This window comes from Typopeltis vanoorti, chromosome 6, assembly GCF_054136105.1.
Source record: "Typopeltis vanoorti isolate ZY-2024b chromosome 6, IOZ_Tvanoo_1.0, whole genome shotgun sequence".
Taxonomy (NCBI): Eukaryota; Metazoa; Arthropoda; class Arachnida; order Uropygi; family Thelyphonidae; genus Typopeltis; species Typopeltis vanoorti.
This window is the reverse complement of record NC_143554.1, coordinates 36996757-37021838: the sequence shown is the minus strand read 5'-3', so window position 1 is coordinate 37021838 and position 25082 is coordinate 36996757. Positions and strand designations below refer to the sequence as shown.

Below are 25082 nucleotides of genomic sequence, written 5' to 3'. Positions count from 1 at the left end.
CCAACATAAAAGATGTGAGAAATAAGAAACATCTCGCTGACTATTCATCTGAAAATCGAGACATGAGCGGAAGAATTCATTATAAAATATTAATATCAGAAACACTTACGTTGTAATATTTTTATTGTAAATTTCAGCAAAGTTTCATAGCCATTGTCTATACAGTTATAGAAAAACTCAAAAAACTTAATTTAAAGCATGTGATATCATGTGCTATATCGGCTGCAGGAGAAGAGCTCCATCTGCATTAATAGATATTCAAAATAAATTACAATAAATAAATTAAGTTAATTATTTTTAAATTATAAAAAATATTTAATTACAATTATGCAACACATGAATGGTGAGTATACTTCCTAAAATTAAGAACGTTTTAAGTAATCGTTTGTGTTCAGATTTGGGTTGTGAATGTGTGCTTCACAGCTTTCTTTGTAGGATCTTTCTAGAAAAAAGTAACTTTTGTGTAACACTTTGGCTCTCACCTGTTCTTTTGTTCCACTGAATACTTTTTTGAGTTTTCCTATAAATATTGACAATGGCTATGAAACTTAGCTGAAAATTTCACAATAAAAATATTAACCGCAAGTATTTCTGGTATTAATATTTTATAATGAATTCTCACTGACTGTGATTGCTGATAGTGAAATCTTCATGCTGGTTCAGACACCAGCATATAAAGAGGATCTGAAATAGGAAGTGATCACAATTTAGTTTAGAGCAGAATAAAATTGAATATCATAATGAAAAGAAGAGGAGTGAAAAAATATTAACCGTAAATATTTCTGGTATTAATATTTTATAATGAATTCTCACACTGTGATTGCTGATAGTGAAATCTTCATGCTGGTTCAGACACCAGCATATAAAGAGGATCTGAAATAGTTTTATGAGAGTCAAAGTTGAACAGCTTTTAGAGGTGAACTGTAGGTCATACAGTATTCAGGAAAAACATGAAAGGTTGTAAACAAGGATCAAACCTTAGAAACAGTAGCAAACCCTGAAGAAAACACTGATTTAGCTATAGAGGCATGTGGTGAGGTAGTCCACAGGGACAGAAAAATCAGATCTCCATGGTGGGCTCAGGAAGTTAAACAAGCAGTGATGAAAAGAAACTGTATTAAAAGCTCTTGGAAAGTAAGTCAGCTAGTGCTCTGAGAGAATACAGAGAAAACTTAGTAAAGCAAAGGAGTGCATGGAGCAAAGAGTACAGTAAAAGGAATCCAAGATAGTTAAGATGATATAAAAACTGAAGATCTTCTAGAAGTATGGAGCGATTACTTAGAATATTGTTAGATGAAACAAGCAGTGATAGTATCAACAGGAATATACAAAGTCTTGCCATAAATACTGTTAAAACTTCTGCACATTCCCATGCTGCCCACAGAATTGCATGAGCCCGAGTCCATTAGTGGCGCTGTGCGCAGCCAACATTTGTGTGTTTATTTTATCAGCAGAGAGAGAGAGAGAGCAAGTTATTCAGCTGTATTAGTTAACATGCAATGAGAAAATTATGAGAATCATATAGTTGTAATAGCACTTCACAAGATTGAAATGCAGCCACCTATTATTTTCAACATGCTAAAATCACTCGGAATTAGTAGGATGTGTCTGTGTATCAGACTATTAATTGTTATAATGATACAGAAGATGTATCTGACCACCAAAGAACAGGTCGATCATGCTGAGTTAGGACAAAACAGCTTGTGAGGACTGTGAAGGCATGCCTCTGCATAATTATGTGAGAATGCAGAAAGGGATGCCGCAAGAGGTGAACGTTTCACAGAGAATGATGTCACGTGTACTAAGTGATGACATGGAGTAAGAGTTTATTGTTGTTCTACTGGACAATTCCTAACACCACAACTTACATGGCAGAGGGTGATAAAATCAAAGGCACTTCTCTGGTGGTATGTGAACAACACACAGGGATATTATCTTTACAGATGAGATTTTTACCATTAAAGAGTCATTTAACTGCCAAAATGATTGGGTATATATCCTCTATGGTTACACAGCACATGCCATAGCACCCAGGATTCAGAGAGGTTATCACCCAGCGTCAGTGATGGGGGGAGAGGGGGAGGAATAGCGTATCAGGGAGCATCCAAGTTGCATTTCTGTGAAAAAAGGATCAAACCTACACCAAAGTATATCAAAACACCATGCTGGACCCTGCAGTAAGGCCCGTGAACAACATCTTGTTTCATGGTAGGAAGTGGAAATTCCAACAGGACCCAGCCTCTGCACACAAGGCGAAAACCACCCAACAGTGGTTGGAGGTAAATGTGCCCGACCACATATCGCCACCTGCTTGGCCGTCTGGAAGTTCCAATCTGAATCTGTTGGACTTCAAATTATGGTTGGAGCTTGAGATAATAGCCTACAAAAAAACAACACCTCAGCATCACCATCCTGAAGACGGATTTGTTCTTGGTTCAAATCATACATAGGATTTGATCCTAGGTCTTTCCAACCAAAGGGCTTGGTTGGAAAGACTTGGGATCTACACCAACTTGCTACAGAGGCCAAGAACAAGAAATTTAACAAAAAAAAACAAATTATAATATTGTTTTACCCATATTTTATCTGAGCACTGACAATTAAATTTGTATGAACTACTTTTATGATTATGTTACTAATAAGTCACTTTGCATCATGATGTCCTATACCCTTCATCCCATAATGTTCTACATTATGGGATATATAGATCACTAATGAGATCCACCTGGGTAGCAACTCTCACAATGCTGTGCATTAAGTGACATATAAGGAAACAATGTGAAATCAACTGCTCTCTATATATTGTAGTAACTTGATGGAGAAAATATTTCACAAGGAGATTATGTTTGGTTACACAGATAAAAAATACATCTGAAAACAAAATTTTTCCTCTGAAGTATAAATTTTTGATAAGCATAAGCAAAGTTGTTTAGGTTAGTGCTCACACTTGTGTTATATTATTGGTGACTTAGCTCTCTAACTTAAAAAAACTGAAGGAATTTAACATTCTGCCAACATTTTAAATGTTGGCAAGTTCCAAAATCACACCATAAAAAAAAAAAAAGTAAGTGAACACAGAAGAAATTATAATTAATGAAGAGGTGTTATCAGGGAGAGACACTTGGAAATTATATAATAGGCAAATTATACAAGCAGTAAAAACCATTATTAAGCAGTAAAGACTATTTTCTGTTATACAGGAAACAAATGATTTCCACTGCTTAACAAGTATTATTATAAGAAATTACTTATTTTAAAAAAATACTTTAGTATAGCTTACTTTTTAAAACAAACAACTGCATATCTCTCTGTTCCTTGCCCAATTACTTTTACCATTGTGACTTTGCCATGTTTCTTATATTCATGAAATAAACCATCTTTCAAACTTGTATCTAAAATATATTAAAAAAAAATTATAAACAATATTCCCTTGATCAAAAGAATAAGAAAGGAGATTTACAGTACACAAACATTTAACTATTTTCTTTCATATTTATGAAAGTAAATAACTTTACTTTCACACTGCTTTATTTTCTTCACTATATTTACTTTCATAAATGATTGATCCTGACATAAACTGGAAATATTTACAGAATCGTTCTTTGTTCATGCTGATACTTAAACATATAACCCTGATCATCATATGCATTTTTTACAAATTTTGTACAATATCCTTTGAGTGCATTTAATAAATCATTATATTTGAAATTTACTCAAATACGAACACTTTTTTTTTTTTTTTTTACAAACCATTAATGTGGCCAGAGTAAAGTCATGCACTTTAGGGATAAAGGAATCTCAAGCTGTGTACTAAACTGATGGAAGGAGACTGCAGGAAATGGATAAGACATGAATTTGAGGCTAATCGTGGACAAGGCAGCCAAAGTTACCTGAATCTTGGATGTTGAAGAATATACTGAGAAGCAGGGACATGGAAGGAGGTTATTATTTCTCTTTATAAGGCTTTTAAAAAGGCCAGACTACTGCGTATAGATATAGTTAGGTGAATTCCTTGGGAATGATGAAGTGGCGCAGATGATCCAGAGGAAAGTGACCAAAATTGTGATAGGTCTACGTTATCAGAGAGGTTTTATAGGACTGACAAAGACCTTTTTTTTCACCAATACATAGCAAGAAACGGAGAGAACAATGAGTTACTGCTAGAAGTGTTGGGTTAGCAAATGTGTTAGGACTGAAATTATAGCTTGGGTTTATATATTTATTAATTATGTAAATAATTATACACTGAAAACGAGAAGGGGGGGTCCTGTGTTTTATTAATTAAGAAAGCTAAGATTCAAGATATTTGTCACAGAGACAATACTGCTCATTTTCAGAGAACTTGCATATTAATTAGTGTGAATGAGTCTAGCTAATATTTTTTACTCTGGTTACTGACTTCTAATTAAATCAACTGTTTTTTTTAAGGAAAAGACTTTTCATGAAATTTAATTAGATTAATTGCAGAAATAATTTAGGTATTTTTTAAAGTAACATTTGAAGATGACTGGAAAAAAAAAAAAAAGAGAGAAAAGAGAAAGGTAACATGAATTTTAAACAAATTTATAGTTAAGTTCACTTCACAAAAGGAAACTCAGTAGAAGGTATTATTATTAATCACTGTAAGATTTTACTTTTTCCTTCTATAATATTCCACAGAATCAAAGACAAACAACGTTCAAATGTGAACTGTATACTGAAATATAAAAACATCACTTGTATATTTCAGTTAGGAAACAAAAATCAACCTCCAGAAACCAAACAGCAAAATTAAGAAAACAGTGATTGACTCAAATAAAGATATCAAATAAAGAATATACAGATGTAACAAGTTAAAGAAGCAGAACATGTAAAGAAACTTTCAGGCAGAAAGCTCCTGTCTATGCATTAAAACTTTCATACAGGAAATCCATGCATAAAAGTAGTTAAATGGCCAGACTTATTATTATTAAGAGAGACCTCCAGGAAGTCAGAGACTCATCGATGGAAGCCATATACTAAATGCACCAGCCATCATTTGTTCTTGACGGCATTCATTCTAAGCTTCCTAGGATGCCCTTTTGACTGTTCCGAAACCCTACATAAAATGAAAAATTCCATTAATTGATTCCTATATGATCCTTTCAGAAGTATGCAAGTCTCAATCACATCACCCCTCTTTCTCTTATTTGTTAGTATCTGCAGTCTATAAATTCTCAATCTCTCTTCATAATCAGTATTCCACAATCCTGATTCATTTTTAACTACTTTGCATTCTCTCCACTGTATCAGAATCACCACGGAAACCAGATCTGCTGACAATAGTCCAAGTGAGGTCTTATCAAGGACTTGTAAAGAGGCAAAAATGACAACCTTATTTTTACATGTCAGCATTCGTTTCAGCATTGCAATTATCAACTGAGTTTCATTTGAAATCTTGGCTACATGGAACCTGAACTTCAACTTCCTATCTACTAATACTCCAAGATCCCTAACCTGATCAATCAGTTTCTTCTAGCATAATCCCACCAATATAATACAACATTGGATATCTAATCACACCAAAGTACGTGACTTTACATTTATTGACATTAAACTGACATCCATTTTCCCATGAGCACAATTCCAGCCTATTCAAATAATTTTGGAAGTACTGCATATCAGCCATATTCCTGATTACCTTACCTATCTTTGCATCATCAGCAAACAGCAGTATGTTGCTTGTCGAATCCTTCCCCAATGTTATTAATAAACAGATTGATTAACGACTAAACACTGGTCCTTGTGGTACCAGTGCTTAATGATTACTTTAACTTTAGCACTCACCCCTGCCATATACCACATTTTGTTATCTGTCAGTCAGCTATGATCTTATTATTATCATCATCAAATTCCTAGCAGGTACCCTCGAGGGGTGTACAGGATATGATAGTACTACATGAAAAATTTACATCATTACTAACTTCCGATCTACAATTTTCCTCCAAATCATTCTGTTACTTGTCAAGACTCCAAAATTATCAGATCATATATTTCTATCGTCTAAGTTGTACCGTATCAATCCACCTATATCTTGGTCTTCCTCTGGGTCGTTTTCCTGCCAACCTGGCAGAGAACACTTGTTTTGCTAATCTTTCCTCACCCATTCTGTTTAAGTGACCATATCTCCTGAGATTACCTGTGCTAACACATTCCTGGATGCTGACAATGTCAAGTTCTTTCCTAATATCCTTGTTTTTAATATGATATTGCCATTGATGCCATCTCTTCATGCCTATAATCTTTCTCAGGACTCTCATATCTGCGGTTTCTAGTCTTTGGTCAAGTGTTTTACTTCTGACCCAGCTCTCAGATCCATAAGTTAAAACTGGTTTGAACACTGTCTTGTATACAGCTAATTTAGTGTTCCGACTAATTTCTCTCTTATTCCATATGAATTTATTCAATTGACTTCCTACCATACCAGCTTTGATAATTCTGTTATCTATTTCCATATTTAATTTACCATCTTCACTAAAAATCGTGCCTAAGTAGTTGAAATGTTTTACTTGTTCCACAGGTTCTCCATTCACAATGCAGTTTACATTTTCAACGATTCTACCTATTTTCATTGTCTTTTTATTGCTGACCTTCATACCATATCTATTACAACAGTTAATCAATTTAGTCAAGGAATCTTGCAAACTCGTAGCGGATTTATTTAGAAGTATAACATCGTCTGCATAAAGTAAAGAGCTGGCATTAACATCTCCAATTTTGATATCAGGTTTAATACCACATTCCTTCATAATGTGATCCATATAGATAATGAATAACAGAGGGTATAATGTACATCCTTGTCTCACACCAGATATAACATTAAACCATCTTCCTGTACTTCCTTCAATTCTAACTGCTGACTAACAACTCAAATAAAGACTAAGTATTGTTTGATATAATGCTCCATTGACACCATTTAACTGTAGAGTATTGAACAGCTTCTCTCTTGGCACCTTGTCACCTGCCTTTTCCAGATCGACAAAACTTAAATACAGATCTTTGTTGTATTCCCATGCTTTCTCAACTATTTGTCGTAAAGTGAAGATCTGATCCTGACAGCCTCTATTTGACCTGAATCCAGCTTGTTCTTCACCAAGCTTTCCTTCCACAATTCTTCTCAACCGTTTCTCAAGTATACTTGTATAAATCTTGCCAGGAACACTCAGTAGGGAAATACCTCTGTAATTCTCACATTCAGTTTTATTTCCCATTTTATATATGGGTACTATGAGAACTCTACTCAAATCATTGGGAATTTGCCCCTCTGTCAAGGCCTTTTGAACTATGCAGTGCAGCCACTGTAAGACTTTTATACCACCACACTTCAGCATTTCTGGTTGAATATCATCTATTCCTGTTGCCTTTCCACATTTCAAGCCTTTGATGGCTAAGTATGGATATGTATTCCTGACTGTGTGCCTGTTGAGTGTTTTTTTATTATTAATATTATTAAGACAGACTTCTAGGGAGTCAGAGACTCATCGAGGGAGGCCACATACTAAACACACCAACTCATACTTATTCTTGAATTCATTCACACTGCTTGCACTCACAACATTCAATGGCAATCCATTCCAATCATGACCCACCCACTGAGAGAAAAATCTAGCCCTTACCCCTTTGTTAGCACCATTCATTCTCAGCCTCCAAGGATGCCTTCCTGTCCTTTCCCCACACTCCATAAATGGAAAATTTCCATCAATTGAAATCCTGCATGAACCCTTCAGAAGTTTATAAGTCTCAATCATATCACCCCTATTTCTCTTGTTTGCTAGTGTCTGCAGTCTACAAATTCACAATCTGTCTTCCTGACCAGTATTCCACAATCCAGATATCATTTTTAACACTCTTCTTTGTACTCTCTCCAATATATCAGAATCACAATGGAAACCAGGAGACCAGATCTGCACAAAATAGTCCAAGTGAGGTCTTATCAAGGCCTTGTAAAGAGGCAAAATGACATCCTTATCTTTACATGTGAACGTTCCTTTCAGCATTGTTACTATCTTTTGAGTTGTATTTGCAATCTTTGCCACAAGGTCCTTGAACTTCAACTTCCTATCTACTAACACTCCAAGATCCCAAGCATCATCAGTTTCTTCTAGCATAATCCTAGAATGATATCTAATCACGCCAAAGTGAATGATTTTACATTTACTGACATTGAACTACATTGAACTGGCACCCATTTTCCCATGCCCATAATTCCAGCCTATTCAAATCATTCTGCAAGTATGCATATCACCAGCATATCTGATTATCCTACCTATCTTTGCATCATTAGCAAATAGCTGAATGTCGCTTGTCAAATCCTTCCCAATATCATTAATGTACAGATTGAATAACAGTGGACCAAGCACTGATCCTTGTGGTAGGTACACAACTTGTTACATTAAATCTTGCACACTCACATACCACTTTTTGATATCTGTCAGTTAGCCATCCTCTTATCCATGCTAATATTCTATTACCCAAACCCATTTTCTCCAATTTATGCAGCAGTCTATTGTGTTGTATTCTGTCAAAAGCCTGAGCAAAATTCAAAAGTATCATAGTATATCCATTCCCCTTGTCTAGTTCAATGGTAAGATTGTTATAAAATGTGAGCAAGTTGCTAAATCATGACCTTCCCATAGTAAACCCATGTTGTTCTTTGCAAAGTAGAGATTCACTATCAACCCATTTCTGAATGCAGGCCCTAGCCAATTTTTCCAAAATCTTCACCACCACCACTACTCATGAGATACTAATTGGTTGATGGTTGTATACGTTGGTCTTTGCACCACCCTTGTGCAAAGGAATTACCATACATTCCTTTACATTACTGTGGAATATTCCCTGTTCTGAGACTCATATTAAACAACATGGTCAAAGGAATAGCCAGTTCAGCTGAACACTCTTTTAGCACATGTGCTGATATCCCATCAGTCTCTACTGCTGAATTCTTATTCAGTTTGTGCAATAGCGCTAATACCTCGTCCTCATACACCTGTGTTTCTTCATCCAATGAAGAGGTAACAGTGAGCTGAATGTTGCATACACTAGGTTGATAGCTTTTAACAAAATGGCACTCATTAGTTGAACAACCCCTTCTGCTTCTGTAACCCTCATGCCATCTGGATTTAGAAGTTATTCTTTCATATTCATTCTTTCTTTTACTCGCAGCACATCGACAGAATTCTTGCGGGTTGTCTTTAGCACACAGAGCCAGTTTCTTTTCATACTCAGACTGCTTTCCGTACAACAGCTGTGACTATTCTAGCCTGCTGCTTATAATGTTCATAACAGACGTCATTCTTATGCACACGAATTTGCCATCCTATAAGAAAAGGATGAATTTGCCATCCTTTTCTTAAGAATCTCTTGCTTAATAAGATTACACATCCATTTGACTCCTACCCTATTTATTCTTTGAACTTTCGGGACACATTCTGATATCACATCATTTAAGTATTGTTTAAATACTTCCCATGCGCTGTCGATATTCTTTCCACCCAGCAACTGATCCCATTCCACTGACCTCAGTATACTCCACAGTTGGTCATAATTTCCTGCATTGTAGTTCAGCATGTAACCTTTTCTGAATGGAACATTCATAAACTTAGTCACTTCCCAAGTGAGTACCACATGATTACCATCACAAATCAGGCAGAATAGTTACGTCTTTAACTGAAATGCCCTCTGACACTATAATCAAATCTAACACTCTTTGACCTCGAGTTCCTTCTGTCACATGCTGCTTGAGAAAGTTGTCCTGCAACAGCTCAATAAATACATTTTCATTCTTCTCATGAGATTCTACTGCTACCCAATCAATATTTGGATAATTAAAGTTTATGATTACTCTTTTTGCACTCACCTTTTCTATTTGGTGATGCATTTCTTCATCACCAGCAACCGATCCACCAGGTCTGTAACAACACCTGACTATGTAATTTGTCTTGTTAGATTCTACCTCACACCGGATGGCTTCAAACTCACTGCCACATGAAATTGTATTCTGTCAAAAGCCTTAGCAAAATCCGAAAGTATCATGGTGTATCCATTACCCTCGTCTACTTCAATGGTAACATTATTTTAGAATGTGAGCAAGTTGCTCAAACATTACCTTCCCTTAGTAAGCCCATGGTGTTCATTGCAAAGTAGATTTTTTGTTAACCCATCCAGTGAAGAGGTAGGAGCGAGCTCATACACTAGGATGATAGCTTTTAGGAAAATGGACACCCATTAGTTGAACAATCTCTTCTTCATCTGTCATCCTTACACTATCAGCATTCATTAGTTCTTTCCTTTTATTACTTGCTGCATAATATTAGAATTCTTTGGGTCTTTAGCTTGCAGAGCCAGTAATTTTCATACTCAGACTTGGCTTTCAGTAAAATAATTATGAATCTTCTGGCATGCTGCTTACAATTTTTATAGCAGACATCATCCTTATGCACACAGTATTCCTTCCACATCAGCCTTTTCTTACAAATCTCTTTCTTAATAAGAATACACATCCATTTCACTCCTACCTATTTATTCGTAAAACTCTCAAGACACATTCTGATATAGCATCATTTAAGTATTTTTTAAATGCTTCCCATGCATTGTAGATATTCTTCCCATCCAGCAACTGATACCATTGCATTGAACCTAGCATACTCCTCAGTTGGTCATAATTTCCTGCTTTGTAGTTCAACATGTAACATTTTCTGAATGGAATATTCATAAACTCAGCCATTTCCCAAGTGAGTACTGCATGATCACTGTCACCAATCGCAGGCAGAATAGTTACGCCTTTAACTGAAACCCCCTCTGATGATATAATCAAATTAACACTTTTTGACCTCAAGTTCGTTCTGGCACATGCTTCTTGAGGAGGTTGTCTTGCAACAGCTCATTAAATTCAGCTTCATTCTTTTTATGAGATTTTACTATTGCCCAATCAACATTTGGATAATTAAAGTTCCTCATTATGATTATTCTTTTCACCGCCACCATCTTTATTTGTTAATGCACTTCTTCATCACTAACAAATCTTGTTAGGCTCCACCTCACACCAGATGGCTTTAACCTCATTGTCACATGAAAAACTGTTACTAGTAATAAATTAAAGGTCTCAATAATAACTGGTAACAGTTTTTCATGTGGCAATGAGGTTGAAGCCATCCGGTGTGAGGTGGAGTACAAATTTTAAGGGTTTAACACACTAAAATAGCTAATGTAATATTTCTAATGCTAATATTATCCTTTTTCATCTGGCTATAACCAGTAATGCAGGCAATAAATTAATTTGTTTAAATGTGTGGAGCTTCCATAACCAATCACTGTTCGGATGAGTTCAAATGACTATACTGTCTAGACAGTAGATACTCTAAACTGATATACCTCTGCAACTTGCTGACATCAGTGTCTGTTCACCCATATGATGGGTGAACAGACACTGATGTCAGCAAATAAAAGTAACTAATCAGAGTATAAGTTGGAATAGGTTAGAGTAATACTGAAGTAGAGACATTGGAGAAATTACTATATAAAATAAGTCATCTGATGTAATATCTGCTTCTGATAGCCAGGTCTCACTAATGCCTACAACCTGTGGTACCAAACCATATCACAAAAGTCCTCTAAGTGGCATTACTATAAAAATAAATTTTTAGATAAAAAAAAACATTACATATTGTATATAACTCACCAGAAAATAAAGTGCTCAGCTTGAGTTTAACAAACTTATGATTTTTAATGTGCGTTCCTGGCAGAAAATGAAGACAACTTTCAACAATAAACACTTTATATGGTAAACAGTTGACGTACATGCATGCTAAAGGGTATTTCCCCTAATAGAAATTCGCTACTTATAAACTACATGCACGATGCGGGCAGACGCAAATTTAACAAAGATAAAATTTGATTTTTAAGTAGCGCGGTGAAATATATATGAAAAGATGAGGGGTTACTATACCGTGTTATATTGAAACCGCGTTGAACAAGGGTTACCACAATTTGTGGACCGCATTCGTAAATGTTTGACATATGATATATATCAAATCATATATCATAAAGAACTATGTTGTGCATTTCTTGATGATTAGTAACGATGGCTGTGAGACACAGCATTGAACGTGAGTTAATCCTGGTTAAAGGTTTGACCAAGCAACAAACTCTACCTCTTCATTTCTGATACTCTTAGCATCCATGTATATTAAATTTATGCATTGTGTGTGTGTGTGTGAGAGAGAGAGAGAGAGAGAGAGAAAAAGAGAGAGAGAGAGAGAGATACAGTTGGCCAACTTGCAGATCTCTGTTCTTATCTAGTGTCTTATTTATGCAGACATCTTTGGACTAAGTAACGTGAGATTTTGAAAATAACATGGAAGAAAAAAATCACAATAGTAGCAAAATATTTTATAGACTACTAAGAAAAAAATAGAGAGTTAGAGAAAGAATGAGTTCCACAAAAGGAAGACTAATTAAAAGATTACCAAATAAACATTAAAACTGAAGTTATGAATACCTTGGTGTCTTGAACAATTACTTGAAAATTATGTTAAATGTGGTAGTTAGAATTACTATAATAATAAAAAAAAAACATTTAGGAGTAATATTTTCTCTCATTTTTATTGGCCTATGCGTGCAAGGTTTCAGTTCCAGGCTCAATGTGTGCAGTAGCCTCTCTGAGGTCTTTGCCACATACCCATACAACTTGCATGCTGTTCTTTGATGTTGGCATTCCCATTTCAACACATTTATCCAGTAATTCAAATTTTTCAATGAATTTGCCACTTTTTCTTTTCCACTTTTGACAGTGATATTTTGAGGGTTTACCACACTAAAATAGCTAATGTAATATTTCTCATATTAATATTACCCTTTTTTCATCTGGCTATAACCAGTAATGGGCAATAAATTAATTTGTTTAAATGCATGGAGATTCCAAAATCAATCACTGTTTGCATGAGTTCAAGTGACTATACTGTCTAGACCAAGGATCGGCAAACTTTTAAGACCACTGACCCCTTCATGGAATCCTTGATCCCTCATCGACCGATCCCCCCCCCCCACCTTAATGTTAAATATATGGATAAATGTTATCAATAATAAATTTCTAAATTTAAAAATAATAATTCTTTCACTTCATTACTGCTTCTCAATAAGAAATGTTTAAAGAAAATACTTAAAGAAATGTATAAAGAACATTAAACATTTACTTACATTTTATTGATTTAATTGGAATGGTTAATGAGAAAGATGTGTTTGATGAATAGTTGCATGTTTACTAGGTGTTACTCAAAATCGTTTTAGGTGTTTATTGACCCCTAGACTTATCAGCCCCTTTGAGAGTCTCATCGACCACCATGGGTCGATATCGACCACTTTGCTGACCCATGGTCTAGACAGTGGATACTCTAAACAGATATACTTCTGCAACTTGCTGATGTTAGTGTCCATTCATCCACACAACGCAGGCTAAAAGTAACTAATCAGGGTATATAAGTTGGAATAGTTTAGAGTAATACTGCAGTACAGACATTGGAGAAATTACTAAATAAAATAAGCGACCAGTATGATTGATGATATAATTTGTTTTATAGTACCTTAAAAAATTATTTACCATAAATTAGAAAATCTGAAAGCAAAAATTTTCAGCATGCAGTTACTAGACATATGTACTCCCTTTTTGACCAGTTTGCACACACATTCAGCTTACAGGGAACATTGTCGAGGAGGAAAAATAATAAAATGAGTTTATACTACTGAAGGTGGCCATACATAATTTCAAATGTTTGGAGGGAAGACTCAACTTCAGTGATTATAGCAGAAATATTGTACCGATTTAAAAAAAAAAAAAAAAAATAATATATAAAAATAAAATAAAGCAAAATTAGGATTATAGAAGAATCTCCTTACTGAGTGTTGCAGGAAAGATTTATAGACTTATTAAGGAAAATAAAGGCACTATGAAGAACAAGTTGGAGTAAGTCCAAAAAAAAGTTGATGCAACTAGATTTTGGGATTCGAACAAAGTCTACACATATCCTGGAAATATAACAAGGATCTTTAAGTTTTGTTGATCCCTGAAAAATATTATAAAGATTACAAGAAGGGGGGGGGGGGGGACTATTCAAAACACTATGGTACAAATGAAATCTTGTAGAGATCACAGTCTCATTATAACAAACTTGTAAACTTGTAGTGCATAACAAATTATTTGCTATAGCGAATTTCTTTTAGCATAGCATTGTACGTATTGGTGATGACTATTTGATAGTCTGTTGTACTGAATGACCTCGTTATGGAAGTGTTTACAATAGAGTCAACATGAGGTACATTAGTAATGAACACCATTAGTAAACACTTTCCAATGAAAGTTACAAAAATTATCAGTGAAAGTTTGAACTATTCTGTTTGATGAAACCCTTATTTTTATTTCAAGTACATATTTAAAAATAACTCCACCACTGCTGGTTCCAAGCCCAGATGAGAAAAGAGAAGGATTGTTCTAGTGGCTAGCAACCACAATATGTAAAAAAACATTGCTACAGAAACCTCAACCATTGTTGAAAAACTGACACAAAATCAAGAGGGAGAAACACTGGGGAAAATGAAGCAAGCCAGTAAAAGCCCCATGGAGGAAGCTGACAGGCAGAAAAAACCCCAAGAAAAAACCTCTTTAGCCCAAAACGTTCAACCAAAATTTGATACTGAAATATTAGGACTTGTACAAAAGCTAATTTACAAACCAGAGAAATGGACAGATACAAAATAGAAATACTAAGTCTAAGCACTGCAAGATGGAACGGTAACAGAGAAATCCCACTAACAACAAATAAATGCATTTTATATTCTAGAAATCAGAATGAGGATGATGCTAGAAGAGCAGTAATTGAATGGAAACTAGTTTCTGAAAGAACTGTCAAAGCTAGATTCAAAGCATAATACAGAAATGTGACCATAATAACCATATATGGACAAACAAACAATTCAAAAATAGAAGAGAAAGAAGACTTCTATGATATGCTACAAAAAGAAGTGGATGAAATAAAACGTAAAGATATGCTTTTAATTATAGGGGACACGAATGCAAAAGTTGGAGATAGTAATGTGGGACATGAAAGAATAATGGGAAAAGAAGGTCTAGGAAACTAATGAAAATAGGGAAATCCTAAAAGACCTTTGCACTTTCAATGATATGATCATAGGAGGAACCTTATTTAAACGTAAAGACAGTCATAAACAGACTTGAATATCATCAATCGTCATCAAATTTCTGCCATGTACCCTCAAGGGGGTGTACAGGATCTGATAGTACTACATGAAAAATTTACATCATTTTCCTCCAAATCAGTCTTGTTACATGTCAAGACTCCAACATTATCAGATCTTATATTTCTATTGTCTAAGGCACTTTGTATCGTATCAATCCACCTATATCTTGGTCTTTTTCCTGCCAACCTGGCAGAGAGAACTTGTTTTGCAAATCACCTGATAAGAAATCCAAACACCAAATAGACCATATTTTAATAAACAGATCTTGGAGAACCTCTTTGGCAGATGTAAGAGTTTGGAGAGGTGCATATGCCTTTACAGAACACCTATTATTGATTGCAAAAATAAAAATGAAACTAAGAAAAAAATCTGAAGGCAAAGAATCAAAGGGGACATGAATGCAAAAGTAGGAGATAGTAACGTGGGATACGAATGAATAATGGGAAAAGAAGGCTTAGGAAACTGTAATGAAAATGGGGAAATCCTAAAATCCCAGAAGAAGAAATACTTAAAATAAATATAGGAACTATAACTAAACTAAAAATAACTTGGGCAGTAAAAAAAATAAAAAATTTAATTAAAAAAAAAAAAAAAAAAAACGCCTACTTAAACAACATTAAATACAATATATCCAAACTGTAGGAAGGCAGAGCAAGAACCACAAACAATAGATCTCTAAAAAAAAACAAAAAAAAAACATCAACTTATTGTGAAGAAAGCTTCATCGAATACTATTGCAAAGCACAGAAGAAAATGAAAGAAATAGGATAAATGAAAGATACAGGCTTAAAAATGGACATGTAAAAAAAGTGCAAGGAAAGATATAAGAGATTTCCTGGATGAAATGTGTAAAGAGACCAAAGAAGCAGCAAGTAAATTTGACTCAAAGAGGTTGTTTGAGATAACAAAAAAGCTAAGTGGGAAGAGTTTTAAAAGAGAAGGGTTTAGAATATTGTTAGAAAGAAGGAATTGTAAAATATAAACAAGGAAAGTTACTCACAAATGAAGCGGACATAGAAAAAGATGGGGAGAACATTTCTAAGAAATTTTAATTGAAGAAATAGAAAACCTATAACAAGAAATATTTAAAATAAATATGGGAACTATAACTATTCATCTTCTCCTTCTTCTTCCCTTCATGTATTAGGCCTAGTGGCCTGTTACGGAGCTATCCTTAGCTCTTCTAAGCCATACCCATCCCGAGGATAAGGTGGCTAGCCCTATGCCACCCGGTATGTCCTATGACTGTAGCCTGTGTGTTCACGGGGCCGGTTTGCCTGCTTGCGGGATGAAAAACCTGCAAAAACATCTATAACCAAGGAGATGTGCTTTGCATTATGGGATACTAAGGTAAATGATGTGATATCATTAGCTTCCTTATACAAGTTGCCCAGTCCTGAAAATACTTCAGGCACAAACTTTGTTTGCTTATACTTGGATAAAGGATTAAACCAGGTATATATATTTTTTGGTATCTTTAATTTATAGTATAACCAAGTGAAAAAACTTCCAACAACTTTCTCCAATCCAGAGTAATTTAATAATAAGGTGCAACACCTTTTGGCAACTCGTATATGAAAATATGACTTCTCTACATTACTTCAACCTTGTATCACCTTTGCATCTGGCCCCCACTGAAAGACCTCAATGAAGATCGAAACCAGTTGGTAGTTTGATTCTGGGGGAGAAGAGTTTTTGCTCCCTTAAGGTTTTTGCCTTAAGGAACTTTTGAACATCCAGGTATTTGGATCCAATGGGGGGTAGCCTGTATCAGGGCTTCCTTGGCTGATGCTTTTCCTGGAATATGAGCGGTTCTGCTTGGTGGTAGGAGAGCCTGTCACTGAGCAGAGCCACTGGTGAGTTAAATGATCACTTGGGTCACTCATTGTTGGGTGATCGCACAAGTTTTTGGAGAGGTAATCCTGCACTTAAACAGGGAAACCGGTCTGAGTAATGACACTTCCCATAATGCATAGCATTATACATGTCTGCAAGGAGATGTGCTTTGCATTATGGGATACTAAGGCAGGTGATGTGAAGTCTTAGCTTCCTTATACGAGTTGCCCCAGTCCTGAAAATACTTCAGACGCAAACTTTGCTTGCTTTCACTTGGATAAAGGATTAAACCAAGTATATAATTTCTTAGTATCTTTAATTTATGGTTTAAATGGTATATGTCATTTTTACACTTGCATACAGAAATGTAACTTTACCCACTGATTCAGCTCTTAGTGTATCGAAAGTTGTAACTCTCTAACACTTGGATCAAGGTCTTACGAAGGTGCTGTCATAGGAGCAGAGTGGTTCTTATAGGCTTAAATCAAGTTTTGGTACAATGTTGTGTAGTGGAGCCACTACTGAGTATGGAGGATGAATAAACATGAATTGCGGAGTGGTCTTTTCAGATCACTCTAAACTGTATAGTTTTCAGAATCCTCTGTAACTTTATAAAGGTCTTCCAGAGGGTGCTTACCTTAGAAGTAGAAGTGGATGATATGGCCTGTTGGTTAAGGTAAATTTCACCAACAGCCTGTATGTAGATTACTGCTGGTAGCAGGATACAGCCAACATTTGGCACAGTGTTGTATGGAGAAATACAGATGAGTATCCTGAAGTAATGCAGGTCAAGAGTCATGAGCTTATAGTGATCTTTCGAATTGCTAAATGAGATCTATAGTGATTTTTTAGATCAGTCAGAGAGATTTTTGGAAATTGATCTGCATTTATACAGAATCCCAAAAAGAAGTATCATGCATTATAGGATAATAGGGAAATATTATATGAGATAATCAGCATCCACATACAAGTTAGCCTAAGTGTGAATTTACTTCACATATCGAACTTTAGTTTGCTCTCACTTGGGTAAAGGATAAATCCATAATACAATTTCTTGTTAAGTATAATTTACTTTTCTAAGTTTTCTAACTAAGCTAAACTATATTTACCTGGGAGGACAAGTCACCTGATTGCTGTGACTTGTCATAATATAATCATAATCAATCATAATTTAGTAGTCATGGCAAAGCACAAACCAAGATTCTAGAAGCTAACTTTGACCCCCAAAAAAAGGAAGCTTTGTGATGTGGACCAAAAAAATTTAACTATAAAAAATTAGCCTAAATAATTAGCCTTTGGATATAAGAAATATTAAACATAACAAACATATCACAGGTAAAATACAGTCAGGAATTAAGGAAACAATACAGTGACAAATGAAATTATCTCAGTAACAGATGAGCAAAATAAAAGAAGGGAAAAATAACAAGAGTAAACAGGAGTGTGTAAGGTTAAGGAACAGAATTATGATGGAGAGCAAAATAGTGGGAAAAGTGAATGAAAGATGCCATGACACCAAAAATGTAATGGTAAAAGAGACCATATCCAGATTAATAAAGAAAATGCAATACTGTGAGAAAATCAGTACTATGATAAAAGATCAAACTTATAAGACCATGACATCTCTGAAAGAAAAAGATAAGGCCAGTATTTGGAGGAACTATATAAAAGACATGATTTAGACAAGAATGTAATAGACAGATGGTACAAGTGAAGATGAAGACCCTGATACTTTTAGAGAAGAGCTTGATAGAGCACTGCACTTACTAAAGATGAATATATATTTATTATTTATATTAATATATAATTTATATTAATAAATATAGATTAATAAAGCATTATTTATTAATGATCTATTACTAATTAATAAATAATCCATTAATAATAAGTAAATAAATACTTAACCTGGTAATAAACAAAACACCAGGTCAGGATGGTTTAACAGCAAAGCTGACAAAGGAAGTAAGTGATATGATAAAATATGAGTTGTATGAACATGTTAAAGAAAAAATTATGGAAAATGGTGAGAGACTTCAAAGTGCAAATTCCAATACTAAAATTGTAAAAAAAAAATTTTGCACAATTAATTTCTTGTAACACTTTAAAAATACTTGTTAAAATAATACCAAAGAAAAAAAAATAGAAATAAAATAAAAACGGAACTGATGTGAAGACCAATTTAGATTTAGGGAAAAAAAAACCTTACCCTAAGACAAAAAAAAAAAAAAAAAAAAAAATTACAGATAGGGAAAAATGTTGCTTACATGGATTTAGATAAGGCATATGATTAAGAGAGCTTAATCATACGCCTTAAAAGTATGGAAAGGGATAACATGAAATTAAGAGGCAAGAGGGTGTACTCTTTCTCTATTTCTTTTTAACTTATTTTAACAATGAAGAAATTAAAAATGAAATTAAAATGGAATAGAACTGATATACTCATAAATTGCTCATATATATATATATATTTCTAGTAATGAGTAAAAACCCACTATTCATTGGAAACACCCAACTCAAGAGTGAAACAATACACAAGTTTCAGGTTTTATATTCTAGGGAGTTTAATAAGAGAGGACAGTAAAAATGAAAAAGAATAATGTAATAATGCAATTAAAGATTTACATAAAATATAAAACTGAAATGGCAAAAGAAGTTTCTAATGAAAAGATATGTTAGTTTTCTCTAGCATAAACTTAAATTTGGAACTACAAAAAGTTTCAAATAAGTGTTTATAGCCGGTGGTGGCTCGTGGCTTGAAATCGTGAGGGTGCTGCAACTTTCGAAATATACATAATATTCAAAATTTTTTCATAATCAAATTAGGAAGGCTATGCTAGACAGTTGAACACATTTAGTGTAGCAAGAGTGGAATCAGCTTTAACATATGGAATTAGGTTAGAAATAATGCTTTTTTTTTTTTGAAGGGGAACAGGCTGGATCAGTCAGACAGATGAGTAAGACAGCTTAAAGAGATTATATAAAATAAGTGTAAGTTCTGCTTTTAAAAGTTTTAGTACAACTGGGAATACAATCAGTACCAGTAGACAATGATATCAGAGCTACTAAGAAGTTTTCTGATGTCCTTCTGGTGAAATTTCAGGAGGCATATTATGGATAGTTGGTGGAATCTGCCTTGGTCATCTATAGAGTTGGAGAAAAAAAACTGATGCAAGAAGTCTGTCATATCTTTAGGAGATGTTACCATTGTACCATCAGGATGTGAGAGAATGTGAAAATATGGAAGGACACCACAGCTTTTGGGGGACCAGGAGACTTGATTAGCAGGAAACAAGCTTAATGCATTTAGCCCTTACAAAGTTGCTTCAGATTTGTTGATAAGATAATGAGAGGCTGGAGTTTTTGAATGGAGCCATTGGACATATGATGAATTTCTTGCTTAACACAACTTTTGGGGAACAAGGACTTGGATAAGGATTAAGAATTCTGAATGTGAGTGAGGATATAAGCACTCATCCTAACAAGAATAATTTCTGTTATTAGATCACACCAGGTGTTAGGAAGAGCGGAAGCAATAATCAGAAGCATGGAAATGAAGCACAGACCTGACAAAAGGAAAGCTAATAGTACTGGTATATTTGGAGGGAGAACAAGTTAAGAATAGGTCAAATGTGTTGGGAGAATGAGGAAGATTATCTGGAATTCTGGTGGGTTGGTGAGCAATGTGTTAAATCATTACTGAATAGCAAAACAGTTTGGCTTCATTTCCAGCTTGGTCTGTAAAGTTAGAGAAGGGAAGCCAGTCTGAATTGTGGACGTTGAAATCACAAAGCAGAATATCTCACTATTAAAGTAATTAGACTATATATGATAGAATTTCTGAAATAGGGAGTCGAATTGGTTGGTGAAGTCAAAGATAGAAGAAAAATGGTAGAGACAATAATGTGAAGCATTAAAATCTTAGTCCAAAACAGATCATATAAAGAGGATTCCAAGTCTGATAACCTTTCGGAGGATATCACACCTAACAATTGCACAAGTCCCATCCTTCTTAGGAAAGGCATTATGGAAGATATAATGAGGAAAGTTGGAGATATGTAGTAAGATACTGTTGCAAAGGATGCCTGTTATGGATGAGGTGAGATATTGTTACAGAGGATGGCAGTTATGAATCAATGACGAACAACATATCAGGTTTGAATATCCACAGGTGACGGTGCACATTACTGATATTGAAATTAATACCTCCGATGTTAGTAAAGTCAGACTGAAAGTTATTGTTGTTGCATTGAATTCTGAGATTCTGCTGGATTTTTGGGATTATATAGTTACCCCGGCCCAACCACCATAAAAAAGTGCAGGGGGGGGGGGGCAATGTTTTGAGTGTTTTTCAAAATTTTTGGTTTCTGGGGGATTTCTTTAACTGCAGTGATTAATTTTTTTTTTTATAGTGTTCATCATGGTTGTAAGTAAAGTAATGGGAAATTTGAAGAACAGGAGTGAAGGTATTTGGAGCCACCACTCCGACACTGAGAGTGTCCAGGAAAATAAGATGGTCTCCTCTATGGTTAAGACATGTTATCTTTGCAGAGCAATCTTTGTTTTCTTAGTATTTGCTATTACATTGAGTACAGACAGCAAGTCATTTGCACATGACCATAGCTTTGGCACATGAAACATCTCAGAAGGTTTGAAATACAGAAATTCAGCAGATACATCTGTAAACTTGCCTTGACAGATGTAGGAGGTTTGCTGGTATTAAATATTAAGAATAATATTTCTTTCTTTCTCTCTCTCTCTCTCTCTCTCTCTCTATATATATATATATATATATATCATCATCAGGGACATCAAGCAGAATTTCTTCAGGTTTAACCACGCTACTAACGGGACATGGAAAACTAAGACACTACTTACACAGATTTCATATCCTGGAATCACCATCATGTATTTGTAGTTCACAACTTCAACAGACTGTTGACCACATACTTTACGACTGCAAGCTACTGGACTCCATACGGATGTCCTTAATGCAACATGTCATTACTTCTGGAAACAGGTGGCCAGTGTCAAAACAGGGCTTATCGAAAAGTATTACTCAGAACTAATTAAATTTGCCAATAAGATCAACTACCAGTGGACACAGGAAGTTAAAGAGGCAGTGAAGGAAAAGAAGAAAGCATATCAAACGTTCCTGGCAAATAAGTCAGCTTGTGCTCTTAGAGAATACAGAGACATATGCAAGAACGCTAAACACTGTGTAAAACTGGCTAAACAAAAGTCATGGGACTTTGGCAAGAACATAGAAAATAAATATCAAGGAGGCAGCAAGATATTCTGGAGGTTGTTGAAGAAGCTCAGAAATGGAGGAAAAAGTGCTGTATAAGGAATTAGAGATGATAAAGGTGACATGAAAACAGGAAAAATTATCCTTGAAGTATGGAGTAATTACTTCGAAAAATTGCTAAATGAAACAAGCTGTGATAGCACAGTGGTAAAAAACACTCAACAGGCATACAGCAGGAACACATATCCATACCTGAAGTAAAAAAAGCCATCAGAGGCCTTGAAATGTGGAAAGGCAACAGGAGTAGATGATATTCGACCAGAAATACTGAAGTATGGAGGTATAAAAGTCGTACAGTGGCTGCACTGCATAGTTCAGAAGGCCTGGACAGAGGGACAAATTCCAGATGATTGGTGTACAGCTCTAATAGTACACATAAAGGAAAATAAAACTGAATGTAAGAATTACAGAGGTATTTCCCTACTGAGTGTTCCTAGTAAGATTTATGTAAGTATACTTGAAAAATGGTTGAGAAGAATTGTGGAAGAAAAGCTTGGTGAAGAACAAACTGGATTCAGGCCAAATAGAGGCTGTCAGGATCAGATCTTCACTTTACGACAAATAGTGGAGAAATCATGGGAATATAACAAAGATCTGTATTTAAGTTTTGTAGATCTGAAAAAGGCATGTGACAAGGTGCCAAGAGAAGCTATTCAAAATGCTACAGTTATATGGTTTCGATGGGGCATTATATCAAGCAATACTTAGTCTTTATTTGAGTTGTAAATCAGCAGTTAGAATTCAAGGAAGTACAGGAAGATGGTTTAATGTTAACTCTGGTGTCAGACAAAGATGTACATTATCTCCTCTGTTATTCATTATCTATATCGATCACATTATGAAGGAAAGTGGTATTAAACCTGATATCGAAACTGGAGATGTTAATGTCAGCTCTTTGCTTTATGCGGACGATGTTATACTTCTAAATAAATCCACTACAAATCTGCAAGATTCCCTGACTAAACTGAATAACTGGTATGAATAGATATGGTATGAAGGTCAGCAATAACAAGACAAAGACAATGAAAATAAGTAGAATCACTGAAAATATCAACTGCGTTGTGAATGGAGAACCTGTGGAACAAGTAAAACATTTCAGTTACTTAGGCACGATTTTTAGTGAAGATGGTAAATTAAATATGGAAATAGACAACAGAATCAACAAAGCTGGTATGGTAGGAAGTCAACTGAATAAATTCATATGGAATAAGAAAGAAATTAGTCGGAGAACACTAAATTAGTTGTATACAATACAGTGTTCAAACCAGTTTTAACTTATGGATCTGAGAGCTGGGTTAAGTAAAAAAACATTTGACCAAACACTAGAGACCGCAGATATGAGAGTCCTGAGAAAGATTAGAGGCGTGAACAGATGGCATCAATGTCAATATCATACTAAAGATAAGGATATTAGGAAAGAACTTGACATTGTCAGTATCCAGGAATGCGTTAGCAGAGCTAATCTCAGGTGGTATGGTCATTTAAACAGAATGGGCGAGGAAAGATTAGCAAAACAAGTTTTCTCTGCCAGGTTGGCAGGAAAAAGACCCAGAGGAAGACCAAGATATAGGTGGATTGATAAGGTTAAAAAGTGCCTTAGATGATAGAAATATAAGATCTGATAATGTTGGAGTCTTGACAAGTAACAGACTGATTTGGAGGAAAATTGTAGATAGGAAGTTAGTAATGATGTAAATTTTTCATGTAGTACTATCATATCCTGTATATCTCGTGAGGGTACATGGCAGGAATTCGATGATGATGATGATCAACTACCAGTCGTTGTAAAGTAACATAAACTACTGATATTGTATGAATTATATAATGTAAATATATGTATATATAAAAATATAAATATGAATGTAAAAGTCGGAACATGTACATATAGATGTAACAATATAAATTGAAATATGAATATAGATACAAAATTGGAAATGTAAATATTGATACAAAATTGGAAATGTAAATATTGATACAAAATTGGAAATGTAAATATGAATACTGATACAAAATTGGAAATGTAAATATGAATACTGATACAAAATTGGAAATGTAAATGTTAATCAGTACTTGGAAGCTACATGTAATATATGCATTGTATTCAATGGAGCATGTAAGAATAAATTACTTCCTGGTAAGGCTACTATTAGGAGGAAAATGCAAAGCACGCACGCACACACACATATAAAAATAAAACTGTTAATCTTTGACTTGAAAAACCTGAATACCAAGCATTAAATACAATGCAATAGCATAATATTGTACCTACTGTTATGCTAACATTCTTCTTTTCAGCCATTATCTGTCCACTACTTGACGAATGCCTCCTCCAGTTCCTTCCACCTTTCTCTGTTCTTGGCAATGGTTGACCAATTTTTACCAACAAAATCTGACAAGTCATCACTCCACCTTCTTTCAGGACGTTCTCGGCGTCATTTCCCATCTTTTGGAATCCAGTGCATTCAGGTGATCCATTGCTCATCTTCACTTGTGGATAGATGTCAAGCCCGTTTCCATTTTAATCGCTTGTGGTAAAGAATGATGTCAGTGATACAAGTCTGGCTGCTTATCCAGGTGTTTGTAGGAGATAAAGAAGCTGTGGAAAGATTGCAAAGAAGAGTTGCAAAGATGATATCAGGATTATGGGATGCAGATTACGAGGACAGAATCT

General features: G+C 34.8%; 1 protein-coding gene across 1 annotated transcript in view; it reads right to left on the bottom strand.

Moving 5' to 3' along the window:
- The window catches only part of spen (spen family transcriptional repressor split ends), a 570588-nt gene that overhangs the window by 289934 nt on the left and 255572 nt on the right, over positions 1 to 25082 (bottom strand). Inside the window, exon 6 of the mRNA XM_090393943.1 lies at positions 3281 to 3392. Within this exon, the coding sequence (XP_090250069.1) occupies positions 3281 to 3392 (112 nt within the window). The remainder of the gene's footprint in view (positions 1 to 3280; positions 3393 to 25082) is intronic.